The following is a 20,195-nucleotide window of genomic DNA, read 5'->3' as shown; positions in this document are numbered from 1 at the left end:
GCTGACATTTGACAATACTGAATTAAGCATGATCATAAGATAATATAACTTCTGAACTGAAAACTAAGTCAGACAATAATTGCAAATCACCATTCAAACCAAACTAATGAGAGACTAACAGCTAACATATAGCCTACTATTGTTCTTGACTTCTTAAAAACATAATCTAAATAATGTGTGAGGCTGGCAGAGAGAAGATAAAATGATATTAATAAAATATAAAATATATTATCAAACTTTATTACTTCCTTCTTAGTAATGTTAAGCAGTGTCAAACTTATAATGATATTATGTGGGTGGGCTCGCTTAGCAGTGCTTAATTCTTTATAGAATATATTTTCTCTGATCAAGCATGGGTTATACCAGATAAACTATGAATGAATAAACATCCTGATTTAGAGTAATTTCAGGGATTTTTGCATGATGTAACAAGAATGGCCCTAAGATAAATAGGCCTATAGATAAATTTTGAACCAGTAACGATTTTATTAATGAGTACAGGTATATATATACAGACAAACATTATCGTACACAAGCCACTAAATACAAAAAATGCTTCGGCTAATAAGTTGAAAAAAACACTTTTCTGAATCTGACACTCGATCTGAATTTTATAATAACATAGAACTACCATTTATTCAAACGTATACAGATTTCGACACCTCCTTTTGTTGTTAACTTGGCAACAACATCAAATACCTTTAGAAAATATTTCCAAACTTTTCATCAATAAGCCGCAAAATAACAAAAACACCTATTTACAGTATCCAGTGCATGACTAATTCCCCTAAAAATCCACATTTTTGAGGTCGAACTAAGTGAAAAAAGCCACAAAAATGACGAATGAGAAAAAATCGAGAATACATTTTACCAATCCGATCGCTAAAGATTCTCTTCATGGGCAATGAATTTTTATAATAAAAAAAATAAACAAACAACGGAGTGACGAAATTCGACTGATATAAATTTAATGAAGCGAATCAAAAAGTCTCGTTAGAATTTCAATTCTCTTATGAAGTCAGTTCTCAATATATCTTAACCAGGTGGAGGCCAAAATACTACACACGGCGCTGCAAATCAAAATTTTATTATATAAACACACTATATAACGGAAGCTCAGTCTAATGTAAGAAATTATTTTTAAGAAAATTGAATGATGACTTTTTTATGGCGGTAATTACATTCTTTTACTTGAATGTTACATAATTTTAATGTCTGTTCTAGAATGCAATTAAGCATTTCCATATCACGTCTTATAAAATCAAGTTAATATGCCCTATTATTCGATTTAACAGTAAAAGTTCAGTTTTTTTGAGAAAATTTCGAATTGGAGTGAACATAGAAAAATACCAAGCATACAGCTCAAAATTTCTTTACCAACAATCGAACTGATACTGTCCAATATAAGCTGTCACATATTCATCTATGCTAGGTATTCTGCACAATTTTCCCACCACTGAAGTTTAAATGACTGCCTGACTGACCTATTACCGTTCATAAATATGCCAAATAACGAAAGCAATTTTGTTATGACATTACGAGCAAAGAAAAAATAAATTTGTGTTCACTTGCCTTGAACTTTTCAATAAGCTTCTGAACTTCCAGTTTGACGTCTGCGAGGCCGTAATTTTTCTTGTCAACAAGATCGGCGTCAGCTTCATTGTTTGTTGAGAGATTCACTGTAATTTTTAAGTATTTAAGTATTTATTTGACTAGTGTTGGACAAAAGATGGAGGATAAATAATGGTGATTATTTTAACCAAGAACAAATTAGAAATAAGTGTTCCCTACAAAAAATTGAACATTTTTTATTGCATTACAAAACTGCAATAATATACTGCAAGAGAAATTATAAAAACATAAAAATGCAAGTTGCATTAAATCTAATTTTTTAACTAGATTGGTTAAAACCGTTTCAAAGCAACAAAATAAATTAAAATCGATGGGAACACTGGGAATTGAGGATTAGTGGTTTCAGTGTTATGGTATGCCCACAATAGGATTACCCCAATTTTAAAAAGACTTCATTATTAAAAATTTCATTCCATGTATGAAACATGGATAAACAATGGTAACTAATCGTAACTCAATGCTTGGAAGAGGCAAATATATAATTCCATGAATGTAAAGTTGTTTTAATTCCTTTTCATTTATAAATCCACAAATATAAGATATGAATAACAAATATTGCTTCCTCGGCAACAAAAATACTAAATTTTCAAAAGGAACACTTTTTTTTCACAAATTAACGGATTATGTGTCTGAAGCCCTGGGGCTGTTAACTACTTGGCTCAGCTGCGCTCCTGGCTTATCTTTGACATCATAATGAAGGTCATGTGACTTGTTTCCATTTTAGGCATTTCAAATATACAGAGGGCAAGGTATGAAGGTATTTTGAAAAACATCAAAAAAGACTTTTTACAGTGGGTCATGGTTGGCCATATACTGGACGCTATGAGCCATAGTCAGTGACAGTTGTCCAAATGGCCACGTTGTAACAAAGAATGAGGAAAAACAAATAGTGCTGTGATATGGAATAATTGCAAAATAATTTTTAAATTGTTTTCCCAATAATATGCTTCAAAGAAGAAATATTTTACTACAGCAATTAGCAACCCATTAACAACAAAAAAGGAAGCTCTATAAATATATTGAAACAAAGGTCATATGACTAATATGACCACCGCAATGTCAGCAAAATTCCAGTCAAATGGTAATAAAGAATTTACAAAATTTCATTGTAAGTGTAAAAAACGCAATATTATTAAAGTAATCGCCCTCTAGTAACTTCTTCCATCTTAATTTACTAAAATAGTGGAAAAAGGTGATTTTTTTGAAACAACAATTTATTTGAAAATTTATCCTAAGTTTTTCCTCTTTGTGCCCGATTAGTATCTTTCTTTGCTTGGTATAAACAAACATTATATGCTCGATATTTCTAGAGCGCAAAGCCAATAAGCTTCAAAGTATTTTGTCAATTTTTATTAGAAGAAGACGTTACCTGAGACGATATTTTCCTCATGTAATATTTTATATAATTCCGATATATCTTCTTTATTTTCTTCCAATTCTTGTTTTTCTTTCAGTGATATTTCTTTCATTTTCTTGAGCTAGAAATCAGAACATCAATTCAAATTCTATTGCAATTTGCAAATAAGAGAGACAATATACCCAAGTGAAATTTTTATAATACTAGATCGGTAGAAAAATTCTCACACACAAATCGAAAGCTTGTTTTTAGTATACAAAGAAAATAGGATTGGAAAGAGTTTAATTTGTAAATTTGAATCATTTAAATACCAGAATTTAGCTTTCTTTATTATAATAAAATTACAGAAACTTTAGACAATCATTCAATATAGCAAATCCTCCCATATATAAATTAAGATGCAGTCACTCACTGTCATCCTAACAAAAATATATAAACTTGAGGAAAACAGTATTTCAAAAATTTTCTGCTGAAAATCCGAGGCACAAGAAAATATTAAGTGGTAAAATCAATCCACTAAAAGGAACACAAAACAAGAAAAAACTTGCAAAATTGTTAAAAATAAGGGTTAAGTTTCAAAAAGCATTTAATTTGGAAAACATTTTGAAATAAAATTAGGGAATGACATACTTTTAGTAAAGGCAACTCTTTTTCAATGCCAATTATTGTTCCAATAGAGGAATGTTTGAAAAATGAACATAAGTAACTTCTGGTTGGTGTGGCACAACCATTTTTGCATGTGTTATTCCTAAACCCTACCTGACTACGTCATTCAAAAATTACATCACTGCGACACCACAGTAACGTAATAAGGCACCCAAACTATTCTACTTGTCATCCAAGACACGCAGACGATCACCCGGAATCGAGGAAGCTATTCCTTTTGTTTTCTCGCCGTGACGATCCAGATATGAGAGAGGTCACAGGCGTTAGTGAGTTCGTTAACGCTGGCGAGGAAGCCATTTTGGGCGATTGTAGCTATATTTTAGCAAGCTCTTCGACAAGATTGTAAGGTCGTAGTGACGATATCCTTGGATGACATAGCCAGGTGGGGTGAGGAATATTATATGCAAAAATGGTTGTGCCATGCTAAATAGAAGTACTTACGCCGTTTAGTGAACAAGCGCCAACTAATGTATATGGTATAAGGATAGCTGTATTTAAGAAACAACATTATGTTATGGGTTTATATTGTCAGAACAGCTTTTTCTTCTAAACAGTAACCTATGAGTTCACTATAATTAAATCAATAGTATCAAATATTTTAAAGATACATTTTCTGGCAAAGGCAAGTTATCTATCAATTAAATTAAGCTGATAACTGAGATGCAAATAATGACACACAAAAAAAATCAAAACAAAAAATTTTGCAAGCTCTTAAAATGTAACGAAAACCATGAAAAAAATGAAGCACGTATGAATGGAGTACGATTGTACAAACTTAAAAAAACGAATTGGAATGATGCAAGTAAAATAAAAAATGTTTATTTTACTTAGCAAAAATAATATCACCATAAACCTCTTCTTCATGATCCATGAAGTGCTACATTGTAGCAGATGCCGTAACTGAATATTGCGTTGATATGATGAACCAATAAAAACACTCACTCACACCAACTCAAAACAGTGAGATTGTGATACTAATGAGCTAAACGAGATTTCAACTCAGGATTATGATACGACAATAAATCAAAACATCGTTTCACTCCGAACCAGGCTCTACAGGCAGCCACTGATGTGTAAGGAGTTACTATTTCTAGAAATCTCGGATCTTTTTGATTTTGCATGCCTACACAATTATACTTTGCCCTGGGTAAGGTTGTAAGACATATAATTTAATCATATCAATTTTGAAACGATACATTCCACTCCAAACAAGCTACCAATTTATGGTACTCCTGTAGTATGCGAACCAAGATGGCCGACCCATAAAATTTTATTCCAGTTTTCCTTATTTTAGTTCTATTACAAGTTCGGGAACTAGCCAAGTGACTCCCATAGTATTTGTACCTGAAATTATGGCCTAACCCTAACCTAGTAGGGTACACATACTACGTTCCAGTGTCCGCCATCTTGGTTCGAATATTACGGGAGTACCCAATTTATTAAACTCTGGGTAAAGCGAGAGATAATCAAGACACGATGCCAAGTCAGTCAGGAGAAACCTAATCGCGATCACATAATAACGAGTATTGAGTGATAGTTTTCATATTTTGGAAAATAAAAATGAACAAAATTCCCTATTTCACACTTTCTTGGAAACAGAATATATCAGAATTGAATATATCACATGACCCATTAACGAATCAAAGTCATGAATGCCGTAATTTTACATATTATCATATCATGGGAATGGTTGAAATGGAAATGAAATTGTTCATTGAATGATTTGTAACCAAGCAAGGGCCGGAGATATTACTAGTAGCCTACTCATTTTCTAAGGTCATTGCTTGGATAGGATGATTAAAAAACATAATCCTACCTCTCGCTCAAACTTTCTTTTATCTTTATTGACTTCTCCTAATTTAGTGACCATGTCGGAGCGTTGTTGTTCTGCTTCAGCGATTTCCTGTTCCAGTTGATTGCATTTGCTTTCGAGCTCTGCAGTTTTCTGTTCTGCTTCATTAAAATTTCCCTTTTCGTTGGTAATTCGTTGTTCCAGTTCATTGCATTTGCTTTCCGCTTCAATAGCTCTTTGTTCCGCATCCTTGCATTGTTGTTCTGCTTCGTCACGATTTTCTTCTGCACGATTGCATCTCTGTTCTGCTTCAATGATTTTTTGTTTTGCTTGAGTGATAATTGAACTGTAAAATTCCAACATTGGAAAAGTTCAGTTAGATTTAGATAAGACAGATAACATACAAATTTAGGTTAAATTTACAACACCTTTCATTTTCTTTTTCCTTTGCCAAATCTTGGACCATTTTTCCATTATCCGTTTGGAGTTTTTCAATCTTGTTTTCCAGATTCTTATTATTTTCCTCTATTTCCTAGAAAGAAATCACATTAATATAAATACACTATAAAAGTCTGTGCTAGACTTTTTGAAGTAAAATGTCCTAAATCTGACTATTGGCCAATCTACTTTTAGTGGGCAGTGATACAAAGTGTACTAAGCGTTTTTCTCAAAATGTGAGGTAGGTGGTTGCTTTTTTTTTTGATGGAGCTTTGAAGTGGATAGAAAGCTATTAATTTAAAATTTTCTCTGACGGTGGGGTTTCCATAATTTCATAATTCATGAGCACGCTTATGACATTAGATAAAATTTTTGGCTTAAATTTTTGCTGACATTACGGTGGCCATATTAGTTATTTGATTTTGGTGTGCAGCCAGAAATTTTCAAAGCAGGGGGAAGTTTGAAATTTCTAATTGTCAAGTTAGAATGTAGCGGGTCAGGCCGCAGGCTGGAAACATGGGTTTTCAGGAGTCTCGAGGGTCTAAAATGTGTAGCAACGAAAAATTGCTATTGATGATACAGAAAAATGTTTTTTTACATTTCAATTGGGGGGGTTTCGACCCTCAAACACCCCCCCTCACCCCTGTTTGTGTGCATATATTAAAGCAAAATGAATCTTACTTTGTTTTTCTCTTCACTTTCCTTCAATTGTTCTTTTAAATTTTCAACAGTCAATGTAACTTCTTGTGCTGTGTTTAATCTTCGTAATAATTCTTTATTTTGCTTCTCATATCTTACTGCGATCTAAGAAGAACATATGATAAACGAGGGATGGAAAAAACCCAACCATACATGGTTGATGGGAATTGCAATGTTGGAGATTTCCAGTGGCACACTTCACTAACAATAAATGTAATGTAAGAAACTGGGTATTTGTCATGCTTACTAAAAAAAATAAAAAAAATTCCAAAATTTTTCCAAGTAACTGCTTGTATAAAGACTTGTTCAGGTGAAAGTTTGATTTATGTACAGATAAATATGCTAGTTTAAATAAACATACTGTTTTCAAATCCTGTATTTGCTCTTTATAAATGTTTTCTTTCCTTTGGAATCCCTCTTCTGCCGCAGCAATCTGGAAAAGACGAAAACAGCGAAAAATAAGACTTTCCACCTTCAGAATAATATTAGGAAGTAGCTACTGCATTCAGTTGAGGAACCGTTATCTCTAGATCTAGATCAATTTAAAAAAATTTTCAAAATTCATTGAACACAGAAAAACGAAGTTACCTGAGCTGCCCTGACTTCCTCGGCATTCTTTTGTAACTTCTCAGTTGCTATGGAAACTTTATCAGCCCGAGATATTTTCTCTTCAAGCTCTTTTACTTTCTGTTCATATTCTGCAACCATCTAAAAAACAGATGAAAATTGTTTCCGCTTTCTAGAGGTAAAAGTCAGAATTCAATTACAATATTAGTGAACAATAGTTTAAAACAACGGTTCTTAACTTTCATTCTCTTGTGGTCCATTATCAGCATCAAAAATTTCATTAATATAAACAATACAGCGAAAATGTATGTAAATATACCAGCTTGTTAAGTTCAACTTCCAAAATAGCATAAATCTTCTCAAAGATAAAACTCTTGAACGTTGAACCCACGATTTATACCATTCGATGCCAACTCCTTTAAGTCTAACCTAGGACATCGGTCGATTCATATTTTTATTGTTATGTTTTTGCAATCATGCAATTTCAAATAAGTTCGAAAAACAAAAACAAACCTTTCGATATTTCTCATGTTCAGCATTATGTTGTCTCACTGAGAAGTCTGTTCCTTCAATCTAAAAACCATTAAAAATTATTTCACCTGTCATAGTTAATAATTACCAATACCAAAAAAGCGAAATTTGAAATATATTAGCAAAATTTAAAATGATTTTTTTCATAACTTCACGATTTTAAATATTTTTCAAGTTGATTCGAATCATGAATCATTAAGGCAGACATAATTTCAACTACTACCCGCGAGCCGAATCTGGCCCCTTGGGTAATTATATCTGGCCCGCCTGATGCTGCCAGAACCGAACTGAAACCAAATTTTGATGTTTTAGCTGAAAATAACTTAAAGAATTTGTCGAAATTGTGATTTAATTTAGTTTTGGCACGAGGCTTATTGTTTTCCACTTTTGCTTTTGTAACACTGTAAATAATGTTCATGCAATGTAACTTTAACGTCACACTTACATGGCCCGCCAGTTTAGATGGGCAAAATTTCTGGCCCTGGTCCATAAACTTCGCCTACCCCTGCTCCAGATGAACTAGTGGGAATGGGATTTGAACCAAGATTTTAATCTGCGATGCCATCAAAGTTAAGTATTAAGTTTCAACTACAAGGTCCAAGCAAAGTAAAAACAAGCTCCTCTTGCATACCTTAACTTCAGGACTATTCACTGTTGAAGTTGTTCCATTTAAAGGATTGTCTAACTCATCAGCAGTTGAAGGCCTCAAAGAATCTGTTGATTTGGAAATATTATTCATCGCAGAACATGTTGATGATACATCCAATGAAGAATTTGAGTCGAAAAACTTCATCTAAAGGAATGGGAGATTTTGTTTGAATTACTGTCACTGAGTTGTTCACATATAAGCTTTTCTTTATCTTAGCCCAACTAGCTCTAGAATGATAACTGAATGGTAAGTTATGGTCCTCGTTTATTAATTAAATAATTCGATTGCTAGATCTGATAAATTTTGCAATAATAGTTGTTCACCTCTCTCTCATAAAAATGAGGATTTGCTCCTTCTGTATATAAAGAAAATGCATTGGTATCTGGTGAAATACTGGTTCCAGAATCTGAAAAAAATAAATATATTTTAGGTATCGAACATAAAGTGAAATTCGGACATGATCAAAAAAATTAGTAAACATGTATTGCAATAATTTCTAGGATTTTATGATAGGATCTTAATATTTATCCGGGGATTAAAAAAGAATCACTGTCACAATTCTTGATATCTTTTGATAACGAATATCCATCGCTAAATAATCGAGCAATCAAACTGTTGTCCGTATTTTCAACCCGTCACTTATGCAAAAAATGTTTTTCATCACTATAGATTTACTTGAAACGAAGCAAAGAAAAACGAAACAGCAGCATTTTTATGTAAGATGTTTTTTGTGTGCCTTCTTCACGCATAAAGGGTGCCCAGCACTGCATTTTATTACTCGAATATGTGGTATTATTTCATGTTCTACCCATTTTGGTTTTTGGTTGGCACATTATTTGATAGTTTTTCTTCATGTGTAATGATTTTAAGTGTGCCTTTTGTATCTAGAAGCATAGTGAGTGTCCGACATTGCATTGGTATTATTTTCTGTTCCAATCATTTCAGTTCTTTGACGGGCCGCTAGGGTAGAAAGGTTGGGAACCACCACACTAGATTACAGCTAATCTATGAAGCACTTACTCTTTTTATGTTTTTGTCGAGGAGTTGATGTTGATGACAAACCTGAAGCATCCGATCCTCGTCTCGATCCGTTTTTCATTTTGGCTTCGACTGCAGCTTTCACCTGCAAAATGGAATACAAAAACAAATTAAAGTTGAATCATAAAATGAGAAGATTGAAGACTATCCGGATATGATATATGCTAATTTGTAGTCTGTTATTTATTATATATTCCATTGATTACAGTAGTAGCAAGGTTGTAAACAACATCAAGTTCGTGCATCTGAAATGAATAACAAGTTAACTATTCTAATACCGGACATGGCCCGGGATAAATATGTAATTCTTCTAATATAATATATATGGGCTAAATGTATCCGCTAACACTTCCCAAGTTCACAAAAGAGTACTTTTGATGAATTCGTTTCTATAAATTTTTTAGAAATTTTGACGCTTACTATTTACATAAAGTCGACTTAGTTTTCTACTTTGGTTGATTTCTGCAGGATTCACTTTTAAAAATTTGTGTCTTGCGAATGAAATCCACTTCATGTAAGCGGTGAACGCCAAATATCTTTAAAAAATATCTAGAATCAAATTTGCCGCAAAATTTTTTTCGTGATAACCCATCTTTGAGTTTTCTGGAGATTGATTTAACAAAAAATGTTACCCTTGATATATTAGATTTGCTTGGCTTCTTTTCTTCTTTGTTGTGACGTCGAGTAGCTTTAGGAGTTCGACTACCAGTTGATAAATGTGTTCCTGCTACCATATCATCAATGAAGGTCTGAAATAGGAAGAAAACAATCAGGTTTTTTCGGTCCTATGATAAATATCAGGCCAAGAATGTACAAGAACTGACATGGGCAAACTACGGCCCGTGGGCCAAATCTGGCCCGCCTGATGCTGCTACAACCAAAATTTGATGTTGTGGCTAAAAATAGCTCAAGAAATTTGTTGAGATTGCGATTTAATTTATTTTCTAATATGAGGCTTATTGTTTCCAACTTTTGCTTTTGTAACACTGTAAAGATCATTCATAAAATGTAACTTATGTGGCCACTTATGTGGCCCGCCAGTCTAAGTGGGCAAAATTTTTGGTCCCTGGCTGAAAAACCTCACCCACCCCTGTACTAAAATAATCAACATAGAATAGATAATTCTTTCAATAGTTCTACTTCTGTGGGTGAGTGTAGGGGACTTATAAATTATCAACATGCGACTTTCTATGGACTAACTAATTTAACATCGATTATGAATTTCAAAATAATAAGAGATAAATTGATATCAATATACCTGTGGCTTGGTATCCAGTATGCTGTCAACTGAATGTCTTTTCTTTATAGCAGGATCACCTTCCAATTTATATTTATTGCTGCTCACACTCAGTCGAGGTCCTGATGTAATAAAGAATTGTGGGTTTCATTATTGTTCTTGAAATAGTTTTTTTTGTTAATAAGTACAAATATGAATGATGTTTAATTAATAAGATACATTTGGTAAAAAAAAACAAAGCGACTGGTTTTGCTCAGTTTCAGCATGGCAAATTTAAAAACTTATTTTACATTTACCTCTATAGAATAGAATGACATTAACAACAGAATGTTGTACTTTACGACTAAAAATGCTACAATAGTTTTAAATCCAAATCTAAATGTTCATAGAATGGCTACATAGAGGTAAAAAAAAAAAAAACAGGTCATTGGAGGTAATGGCAAAATGATACACATACAAGGTGTTTTAGAATAAGTAGTGGCATGTTGAAATACCAGTGGTGGCCTACTTTTTATTTATTTTCACAGAAAAAATGCAACCATGAAACTTTTTCGACATGAATGTTTTTGCAAGTAAGAGTATTTTCTAAATCCTACAAAACTTTCCTCTGGTATGACATATGATACATTCAAATGATTATTTCTAATATAAGAAGTTAAAATAATACAGTATGGCATAGCATAGTGTTTTAACAAATCTATTAGTATAATTGAACATAGATGGTGCATGTCATTAATATGGTGAAGGCTATATGTCATGCTTAAAAACACAAATGTCTGCCCAATTATGTCACAATTTGATATTGATCTTGAACTGACTATTATATTTATGAAACATATCATGAAAATCTCTCACGAGTCTCACCTATATTAAATATTCCATAAACTTGAGCGATCTAAACCAAATACTTTCTATCTAGATTGCTTACAACTAGCTTAGTGATTGATATAACTGAGACAATAAAAGATCAATTACAATAGAACTTGTACATTCACATGCAATCCCCACTAGGCACTATACATTAAAATTCTGATTGATTAGTATATTTGTTCTTGATATAACTTTTCGTTACAAATTTAGAACAAGTGTCACGAAATCTTGCACGACTTTTATGCTCACCATACACATTACTGAGTGACAAAAGTCCACAGTGTTTCGAAACGAATCGTTTCTTGAGAGGTGTTGAGAGGTATTGAAGTATAATGTCGCTACTTAATAAACTACATTTGATTGTTTGAATTAGAATAAGAGTGTAACAAACTAAGATTAAAATGTTACAATGGAATTTTTTAAGAAGTTATCGAGTTATATCAAGGGTTTCAAGACAAAAGGGTGAATTTGTGGTATTCAATTTTTTTTTTCTTCGGGAGTATTATTAAAGAAAGGGTGCTCATAGTTTGAAGCAATATTCACCATTTCAATTAAAAAAAATAAAATGTGTCTCTAATTTTCTCAAATTTTTTTTTTTAAGTTTCGCTTTTTTGGGTTGAAACTCTGGATTATCATTATCATATTATGCCAACCTTGGGAACATTGAAAAATAAAATTAGTCGTATTTTAAAATCGGCTTCCAATTTCAATTGTATAAATTGTGTTATGATACTATCCAAGTATAATTAGAAATTGCAACATGACACGAAAATGATACTATGGCAACTAGGAGTGTAATTTTAAACATAACGACGATGTAACGAGTACTCGAGACACGTCAAGAATACTCGACTTAAGCTGTTGTTTGTTTCCGTACTCGAAAATAGCAATAAAATGTCAGTTCTGTCTGATTTTCTATCACGGACAAGCGGATGTGACAACTCTAGTGGTTTCACAAAATACAATGAACTGTGGTATAAATAAAAACCACCTAATAGCAATAGCACTCACCATTTGAAGATTTATTTGCAGCCTCCGTTAGTTGAATAATATGCAATGCATTGATGACGCTCTTCCTATTTTTGTGTTTCGCTAAACTCAAAGCAGTCCTGCCATCATGTAAAGCTTCTGTGTGATTAGCACCGTTTTCACATAACAGACGTACAACTTCAGCATGGCCAGAATCAGCAGCTAAAGTGAGAGCTGTGTGACCGAGTGCCGTCTAAAACAAGGACGATACACATGTGAAATTTATGTGAACCATCTCATATATTGTAACACATAAGTCATAAATATACTTACATCTTTATGATGTAGATCACACTTTTGTTCTACAAGTTCCTTGCAAACGTCAAGTCGTCCCATGGCTGCAGCTACCATCAATGGAGTTCTACCATCCTGCGTTTGGAATAAGTAATTAATTTCAGAACTTCTCTTTAATGATGATACACTTCGACAAAAGACAATTATCATATACCTACATCGCTACATGCCACTATTGGGATATATTGAATTGATTCATTTGGCTACTTGACCTCCACATTCCACCCAAGGTGAAATAAATTAGGTAGGCAAAGATGAGCCAAAAATGGCGATGGTAGGGCAAGTTGTAACTGACCAGCGCTTATATGAACCAGCCTGCAGAACAAAGAGTTTAGCAATCATCTTGTACATAAATATCCCCCTAAATCTGAGAACCAACGCAAGGTAATCAAAAATGGGGTGGCGAGTGTATTCATAACGCTTAGCACAATGCACTACACCACAACGCCAATTGAACTATGAATGAAAACAATTTTAAAGACAGGAATGAAATATTTCGAAATACGAAAAAGGAGAAGTGTATTGAAAAATGTTGGGGCGAATAATCATATTACCTTATCTGTGCAATTCAAATCAACTTCGGGAGTTTCTGATATAAGTTTAACACAATCGGCATGACCTTCAAATGATGCAAAATGTAATGCAGTACATTGATTCTTGTCGCTGAGGTTAACTTTCATCGACCGTGATGCCAGAAGTTTTGAGGTAGTTCCTGGTGATATAACATGAAACATAAGATTTAGAATGAATTTTAAAATATTCGATGAAAAATTAGGTTTCCACAAAATATATCCATCATGTATCTCAATTTTAGACATGGCCGTGGAAGAAGTCAAACATTGTCATGCTATTATTTACGATAGAGCCAGGCTCTGAGAGTCAAAATTTGAATTCTTGAGTTGAGAGTTTCAATTTCAGCATTTGAGTGCTAATAATACAATATGAACTTCCGACAGAAACTCGAAAAGCATTAATAAGTTGGCCATGCAACCTCAAGGTTACAGAAAGTTAGCATACATCAATTTTTTTATAAATTTGGTTTTATTGGAGCCGAAGTCGTTTTCCAAATTGCTCGAAGGGCGCTCCAGAAGTATGTGTACCAATAAAGGATGTAACTACCGGTAATTTTGTTCGCCTACTTTACATCAAGTTGTGTAAAGAGACAGAAGCCTATGGACAGGGAGTATAATTTCTCTTGGCTAACACAGACAGTTGCCGAACTCGTTATAGAACTAAAATCAGAAAAATCGGAATAAAAATATGGCCTAACCCTAACCTGGTACACATACTACGACAGTACTCGGTGAGCAAGAAGAAACTTTCCACAGAGCACATTTTTAGTAAGAAATGACTTTGAATATTTTATACAACAATAGAACTAGTCCAAATAGTTTCTGGATGTATTTTATAAGATTACCTCTATGTCCATATCTAGCTGCAGCATGTAATGGAGTAGCTCCAGTAACGTCACACGCAGAGGCATCAGCTCGATGTGCAAGCAGAATGTTTAAACAATCGTCAAGACCTTTTGCTGCTGCATAATGGACCCTGAGTATAATAATAATCAATATTAATAACATGCTTTGAATTGAAGAGTTTATTAATAAAAACATGTTCATTCCGCATTAGAGAAGACAATATAATTCAGCAGGCGAAATATAACTAAATATAATTCAGCAGACGAAAAAATAAAACAAACATTTTGTTCAAAATTTACTCATCTTGAGTATTTGAACCAAATCATTTTAAAATCAATTTTTTATTATTTGATCATACATTGAAATTAATTTTAACGAAACTGTTTTATATCGTTTTTCATATACAATAAGAATAGTTGCAAATGTTTTAATTGAATGTGATATACAACAGGGGTGGGTAACGTTCTTGGACCGAGGGCCAAAAATTTTGCCCATCTAGACAGGGCCATGAAAATGTGAAATAAAAAGTTACATATTATGAACAGAATGGCAATAATGCGTAAGCTGTGAACAAAAAGAAACGTTGATAAGAGAGCGTTATGGGGACCAGCGCACAAGATGAAAGAAAGATGTATGAAAAGCATGCCGTCAAATCGAGTGAGCAAAAAACAAAGTTCTGTTACCGTCCCCATAACATGAAAGTCCGTGGCAACGTAAAATACAACTTACACAGACTTCGTTCAAAATCTAACAAGCCTATTGCACCATACAGATTTCAATAACAACAACTATGTTGTTAATGCAGAATTGGTTAAAAGCAGAAATTAACGGCAGCATCAGGCGGGCCAGATTTAGTCACTCAACGGGCCGGATTTGGCTTGCGGGTCGTACTTTTCCCATGTCAGGTATACAATTTATATGAAGGTACGACCAAGCGTTTACTAGTGTTTCAAGCTAAAGACTCAAAATTTACTCATTTCGTGCAGCACTCATTCACAGCGTTCGCTCTGAACAAGGCCTTGTACGAGTAGCAACTGATATTTATTACTATGTATACAGCTACTACTATTTGGACGGACCATAATCCTTCCAGTTTGGCATAGTGAACCCAATTTATAACACCCTGGGTCAGGTGGGGTGATTGACCCCACACATGATTTGAACCTGAGAATCATTTAATCATACTTTATTATTAATAACAGATTTATGATAAGATACTTACACAGAGTATCCTACGTTTGGACATATCCTATTAACATCAACATCTGGGTGTTTGCTTAATTTAGCTGCGACTTTAGCTGGTTGATTTCCTGCTACTGCTTGCCACACTCTTTGGTCTTGGTGTGACCATGCACCATCCTAAGAAGATAAAGAAATTTAATAAAGAATGATTTACTTTACAGAATTATTAGTATGGTTGAAGCTGTGTTCGGAGTAAAAGGAATATAAAAATGTTGAATGAAAAAAGATTACTTCATAAATACACTCAGTGAATTAGTGTAGTCAAAATCAAACCTTTCAAAATAGCATTGCATTTATAAATTATTACAGAATTCCTCATGAATTACATCACTTTTGAAAATCCTAAAACAAATTATGATTTTTTCAATTTTTACTGTATAAAATTATTATCAACAATATATTTGCAGCTAAAGGTATAAAGATATCCAATAATCTAAATTAAAAAACCCAAATTTATCAAGACATTGAAGTTTTAATAACAAAATTATAAAGAAATCGAAACGCAATTTCACTATTGTAAAACGATTTTATCAGAAGATAAAGAGTTCAATTACACACATTAATAAAATAATAATTAAGCACCTTTTTAATATTCACAGAATTGTGGATCTCAAATCTTAATTGCCTGATCATCCTAACACACAAGTATTTTACAAATAAAAATTTAATAGTAGATAAAGACTACATGTATCTGTTATATCAGCATCAATATGTTTTCATCAAATATTACAGAAATTGTAGATCAGGGTTTCCCAAACCGCGGCCCGCGGGCCGGATTTAAAATGGCCCGCCGAGCTTAAGTAGAATAATGAAACAGATTTTGTTTCTATACCTTTTTGCAATCTAGAAACCGCCAATTATTATGTCATTATCACAGTTTAAGCTCGTCTTTATCATAGAAATTCGATTACACCGGTATCTCAATTATACGTACCGGTATTAGGATTACCTAGGGCACTAATTTAGTTTTCATCCGTGTAAGAAAGGTTCGAAATGCCAAATAAAAACATAGACAAGACTCGTATTTCAGTATTAAATGGAATCAAACTTCATCGATTTGTCCACTTTGCCAACGAACTATTCCAGTTCTGAGGCAATACGACATGAAGCGCCATTATGAGTCGAACAAACATCCAATTCTAATTTTGGCCCGCGGCCAATAAAGTTTCAGAACCCCTGTTGTAGACCCATGATTCTACATTATCCAACCAAACTTTGAAGCAGTATGCACCGAACTACCACAATAAAATTCTACTAAATTTTAAGAACTCAAAATAATACTTTTGCTTATTTCTCAAAGCAAGATTTTTAAAAATTCGCATTTTGATTGTTTTAATAAAGCTATCGAATTCACTAAAGCCAAATTTGCGAATAAAATTTAAGACTTTGGACATATATTCAGTAGCCGGACTAGCCCTATCAAATATAGACTTTTTCCAACATAAATAAGTATAAAAAATTAACAAAATAAATTCACTTGACATCACCGATACTCGCTTCTAAAGCAATAAAATCAAAGTTCCTAACATATCAAAATTTATACCTAAGTCCTTACCATGTTGCTAGCTGCTCCTCCGATACAAGATGCCTTTGAATGTTTAACGCCCATTTCATTTCAGAGGCAAGAAGAAAAACCCATTGTCCTAATTCAATTAATTATGGTTAAGTAATACTTAGTGAACATGGTTGACTGGGGAACAGAAGTAGAATGCTTTGAAATGAAATCATGTGTAGAAAATTGACAAAGTCATTGGAATTCCTTAAATCCAATTAGTTGCTTGGAAACACTAAGCCATCCAAATACCTCATCATTGAGACAATGGAGTCAAATCAAATAGACACAGTGAAGTCATTTTAATCAGTGTTTTTCTATGTTGTAACTTGTAGATCCTACAGTGTGTCCCAACTCCAAGCAAACATCCGGAATTACAAATTGAAAAGAGAGGAAATTTACACGTGAGGACTTGAGGTTGAACCAAGGTTTGACAATTAAACTTGGCAAAGTGATAAATGGACACATGAATCACGGTAGTTTGGTCATTGGCACTTTTACTGTGCTGTTTTTAGAATAATATAATTTTCTCTAATCCTCAAATTTTTATAAAAGGTTTTGTGGGATTAAGATTTCTTCTGGCACTGAAAATGAGCCACAAGAAATTTCCCATGAACTATTTCTTCAAACCAAGAGGCCTGCTGCTGATAAATCAATTTTAATATACATATGTGAATGTGCATAAATATAATTGGAGCTATACTAAATTAATCCTATATACTGAATGAATGCACTAAGAATGATATGCTATCAGAACTATGCAAAAATCTCATGTCATTTTTGTATCATCCCAATTCTTAAAAGATGTCCTATCGACTAAAATTGCAAGTTCACTGACAAACTGAATTTGAGGGATCCAATATAGTATTCTGAGACTGAGAGTAGCCAATAGATCGATGCTAATTCAGTTAGCTCTACATTTAGAAATAGGAACAAGAAGCTAAAATTAGAAATGACCAAAATGTTTTAATAACAAAACCACTTTAAAAAATTGCACTGCGTCGTTTTGATTAAAAAATAAAAATTTGCATGGTCTAGAACTGGTACAGCAGTAGTGAAATAAACAAATACCGGTATCTCTCTCATGAAAATAACAATTCAATTTTGGGGTCTTATCATAAATTGTTTATAACATAAACAAAACATAAATACAGATGGGATTAGCGAGTAGCAGTGCAGAATAGAAGCTAATCAAAAGTATAATAAATTTATGAAACAAAATACCACTAGCAAACTGATTTTCCTGTTTTGTCAGATGCACAAATAACATATCTAAACTTATAATCAAAACTTTGTCTTCTTCTGAACTGTTACACATCAAATATGACATTCTCGAAACAAACTTATCAGCAAATTGAAGATGTTTCTATCATTCCCACTGTCTGGCTTCTTTGAATAAACTATGATATTCGCCTCACTTAACAAACAAACCATCTGATCTACAAATAGCAATAATTGAAATTGACATTACAAATTGCCTAGAGCAATCTGTCTGGTAGATACAACAACATGTAATTTTCCAAAACCTCAGTTTTCATGCAGAAAGAACTTGAAGGCACTGAAGCAGATAATCTACACTTAAGTTTAGCTTAGCTATCTTGTTGAAGATAAAAATATGTCATGTTGAATAATGTTCTAAATATGCGGCATCTTGAATTTGAATCATAATTGAAACAAATTGATTTGGGTACACCAAAGTATTTGTGTGCAATAGCTTGTAATATCACGTTTCAGATTTGGGGTGTTGGCACAAGTAATGTTAACTATAACTCAACACACTGAGGAATGACTTACCCCACAATTTCTAAGTTATAATTTAGCATATATTGTTACATTATACATTTAGTCACGCAAGAATATATTGACAGCGGGGTAAATATAATCATATGTTAGGAAACAAATAAACCCAAATGGTCATTCAAAAGTATCTAGATTTCAATAACATTACTGAGCGAGAACTGCATATCAATCCTATGAACATTTTTTCCAAATATTTGGAAACTTACTACTGATCACGATTACGGTAGTTATCAGTTGATTTAAAATAATTTGCACAAAATTAGTACCGACAAAGATCAGTAATATAACAGCAAATTTAAGCAATTTTTTTTTTCAATTATACTAGATAGGCCTATATTAAATTGCAAAAAATTTTTTCTTCGAATCTAATTTGAAATAAATTAACCTATTATTTACTGTAAGTCATGACTTTATAACAGTCTTCAATAAAAACTTGTAAAATATAATTCCAATATACCAGTATATACTTTCAAAATAATCATAGAATACTTGGATATTCAAATTCTATCAAGTTTTTTAATGTACAAACTTTGTCTAACAACATAAAAAATTGGTAATAACTATCGGTAGACCAAATCTGAGATTATATTACTGTTGCTAAACCTGTTACAAATAAGCCTTCATAATGCCACTAATACCGTGAAATGATCCTTTGAAGATGGAAGTGTTCAGAATCATGCTCAGAAAGTAATTAATTAATCAATAACTCATGGAGTGTCAAATTACATATTAATCAAAGAGGAATCGTGAGCAATTAGTCACTCCATAGTTTCATCAATTTTATATTTACATACCGAACGTTTCTGCGTTGTTTTCTGAGAAATAATTTAATTTTTTAGGAAAAATACAGAGTGCCCTATCGAAGAGTTTTTTAGAAGAAAAAGGACAGTATTAATATAGTTTGAATATTATTTTTATATCACAATACAATAACATAATCATTACTAATTGATCTGAAATATAATTTCCATCAAAAACACCCAACAACCAGACGCTCAACTACACTGCTAACTACGTTATAAAGAAAGAAATATTTCACTATCAATGAAAAAGTACCTATAGAAGAGATAGTCACATACCTTTGGGATAGTAGTGTTTGCAGTTGGTCTCTTCAGCCGTTGCTTTAGTCCTTTCATATCATATCGTTTGTTTGTTAAATACGTTAAAATAACATTCCCCAGTTAGCTTTATAAACCATTAATTCTGAAAAATATTAGATGAGAGCTTGTGTAAACAAGTGAGGTAGATAAGTAACCCATTCGAGAAAAACAACACTCTCCTAAGAATCCAAAATAAAAGTTTGACAAAATATAGAACCTTCGTTTAATTTCCGTTGGAAATTAGTAAATATTTTGAATTCTCAGATTTGAAGTGTGTTTTGTCA

The 20,195-nt window shown here is 32.8% G+C and overlaps 1 protein-coding gene across 2 annotated transcripts in view; it reads right to left on the bottom strand.

Annotated features, from left to right (window-relative positions):
• The window catches only part of LOC120334226 (uncharacterized), a 33,401-nt gene that overhangs the window by 8,230 nt on the left and 4,976 nt on the right, over positions 1–20,195 (bottom strand). The window contains exons 2-20 of one of the 2 annotated variants that reach the window (XM_078120407.1): positions 19,891–20,014; positions 15,440–15,576; positions 14,217–14,347; positions 13,354–13,511; positions 12,779–12,874; positions 12,488–12,698; positions 10,628–10,728; positions 10,002–10,118; positions 9,352–9,454; positions 8,655–8,737; positions 8,314–8,475; positions 7,665–7,724; positions 7,173–7,292; positions 6,946–7,017; positions 6,567–6,689; positions 5,876–5,979; positions 5,472–5,793; positions 3,002–3,110; positions 1,573–1,679 (exon numbers count right to left, since the gene is read on the bottom strand). In XM_078120407.1, coding sequence (XP_077976533.1) covers positions 1,573–1,679; positions 3,002–3,110; positions 5,472–5,793; positions 5,876–5,979; positions 6,567–6,689; positions 6,946–7,017; positions 7,173–7,292; positions 7,665–7,724; positions 8,314–8,475; positions 8,655–8,737; positions 9,352–9,454; positions 10,002–10,118; positions 10,628–10,728; positions 12,488–12,698; positions 12,779–12,874; positions 13,354–13,511; positions 14,217–14,347; positions 15,440–15,576; positions 19,891–19,947 — 2,373 coding nt within the window. In that variant the 5' untranslated portion in view covers positions 19,948–20,014. Of the gene's footprint in view, positions 1–1,572; positions 1,680–3,001; positions 3,111–5,471; positions 5,794–5,875; positions 5,980–6,566; positions 6,690–6,945; positions 7,018–7,172; positions 7,293–7,664; positions 7,725–8,313; positions 8,476–8,654; positions 8,738–9,351; positions 9,455–10,001; positions 10,119–10,627; positions 10,729–12,487; positions 12,699–12,778; positions 12,875–13,353; positions 13,512–14,216; positions 14,348–15,439; positions 15,577–17,014; positions 17,163–19,890; positions 20,015–20,195 lie in introns of those variants that run through there. The other variant, XM_078120408.1, reaches the window with a different exon arrangement.

This window comes from Styela clava, chromosome 15 (genome assembly GCF_964204865.1).
Source record: "Styela clava chromosome 15, kaStyClav1.hap1.2, whole genome shotgun sequence".
In the NCBI taxonomy this organism is placed as follows: Eukaryota; Metazoa; Chordata; class Ascidiacea; order Stolidobranchia; family Styelidae; genus Styela; species Styela clava.
Note: the sequence above shows the minus strand (reverse complement) of the source record. Positions and strands in the feature narration are given on the sequence as shown.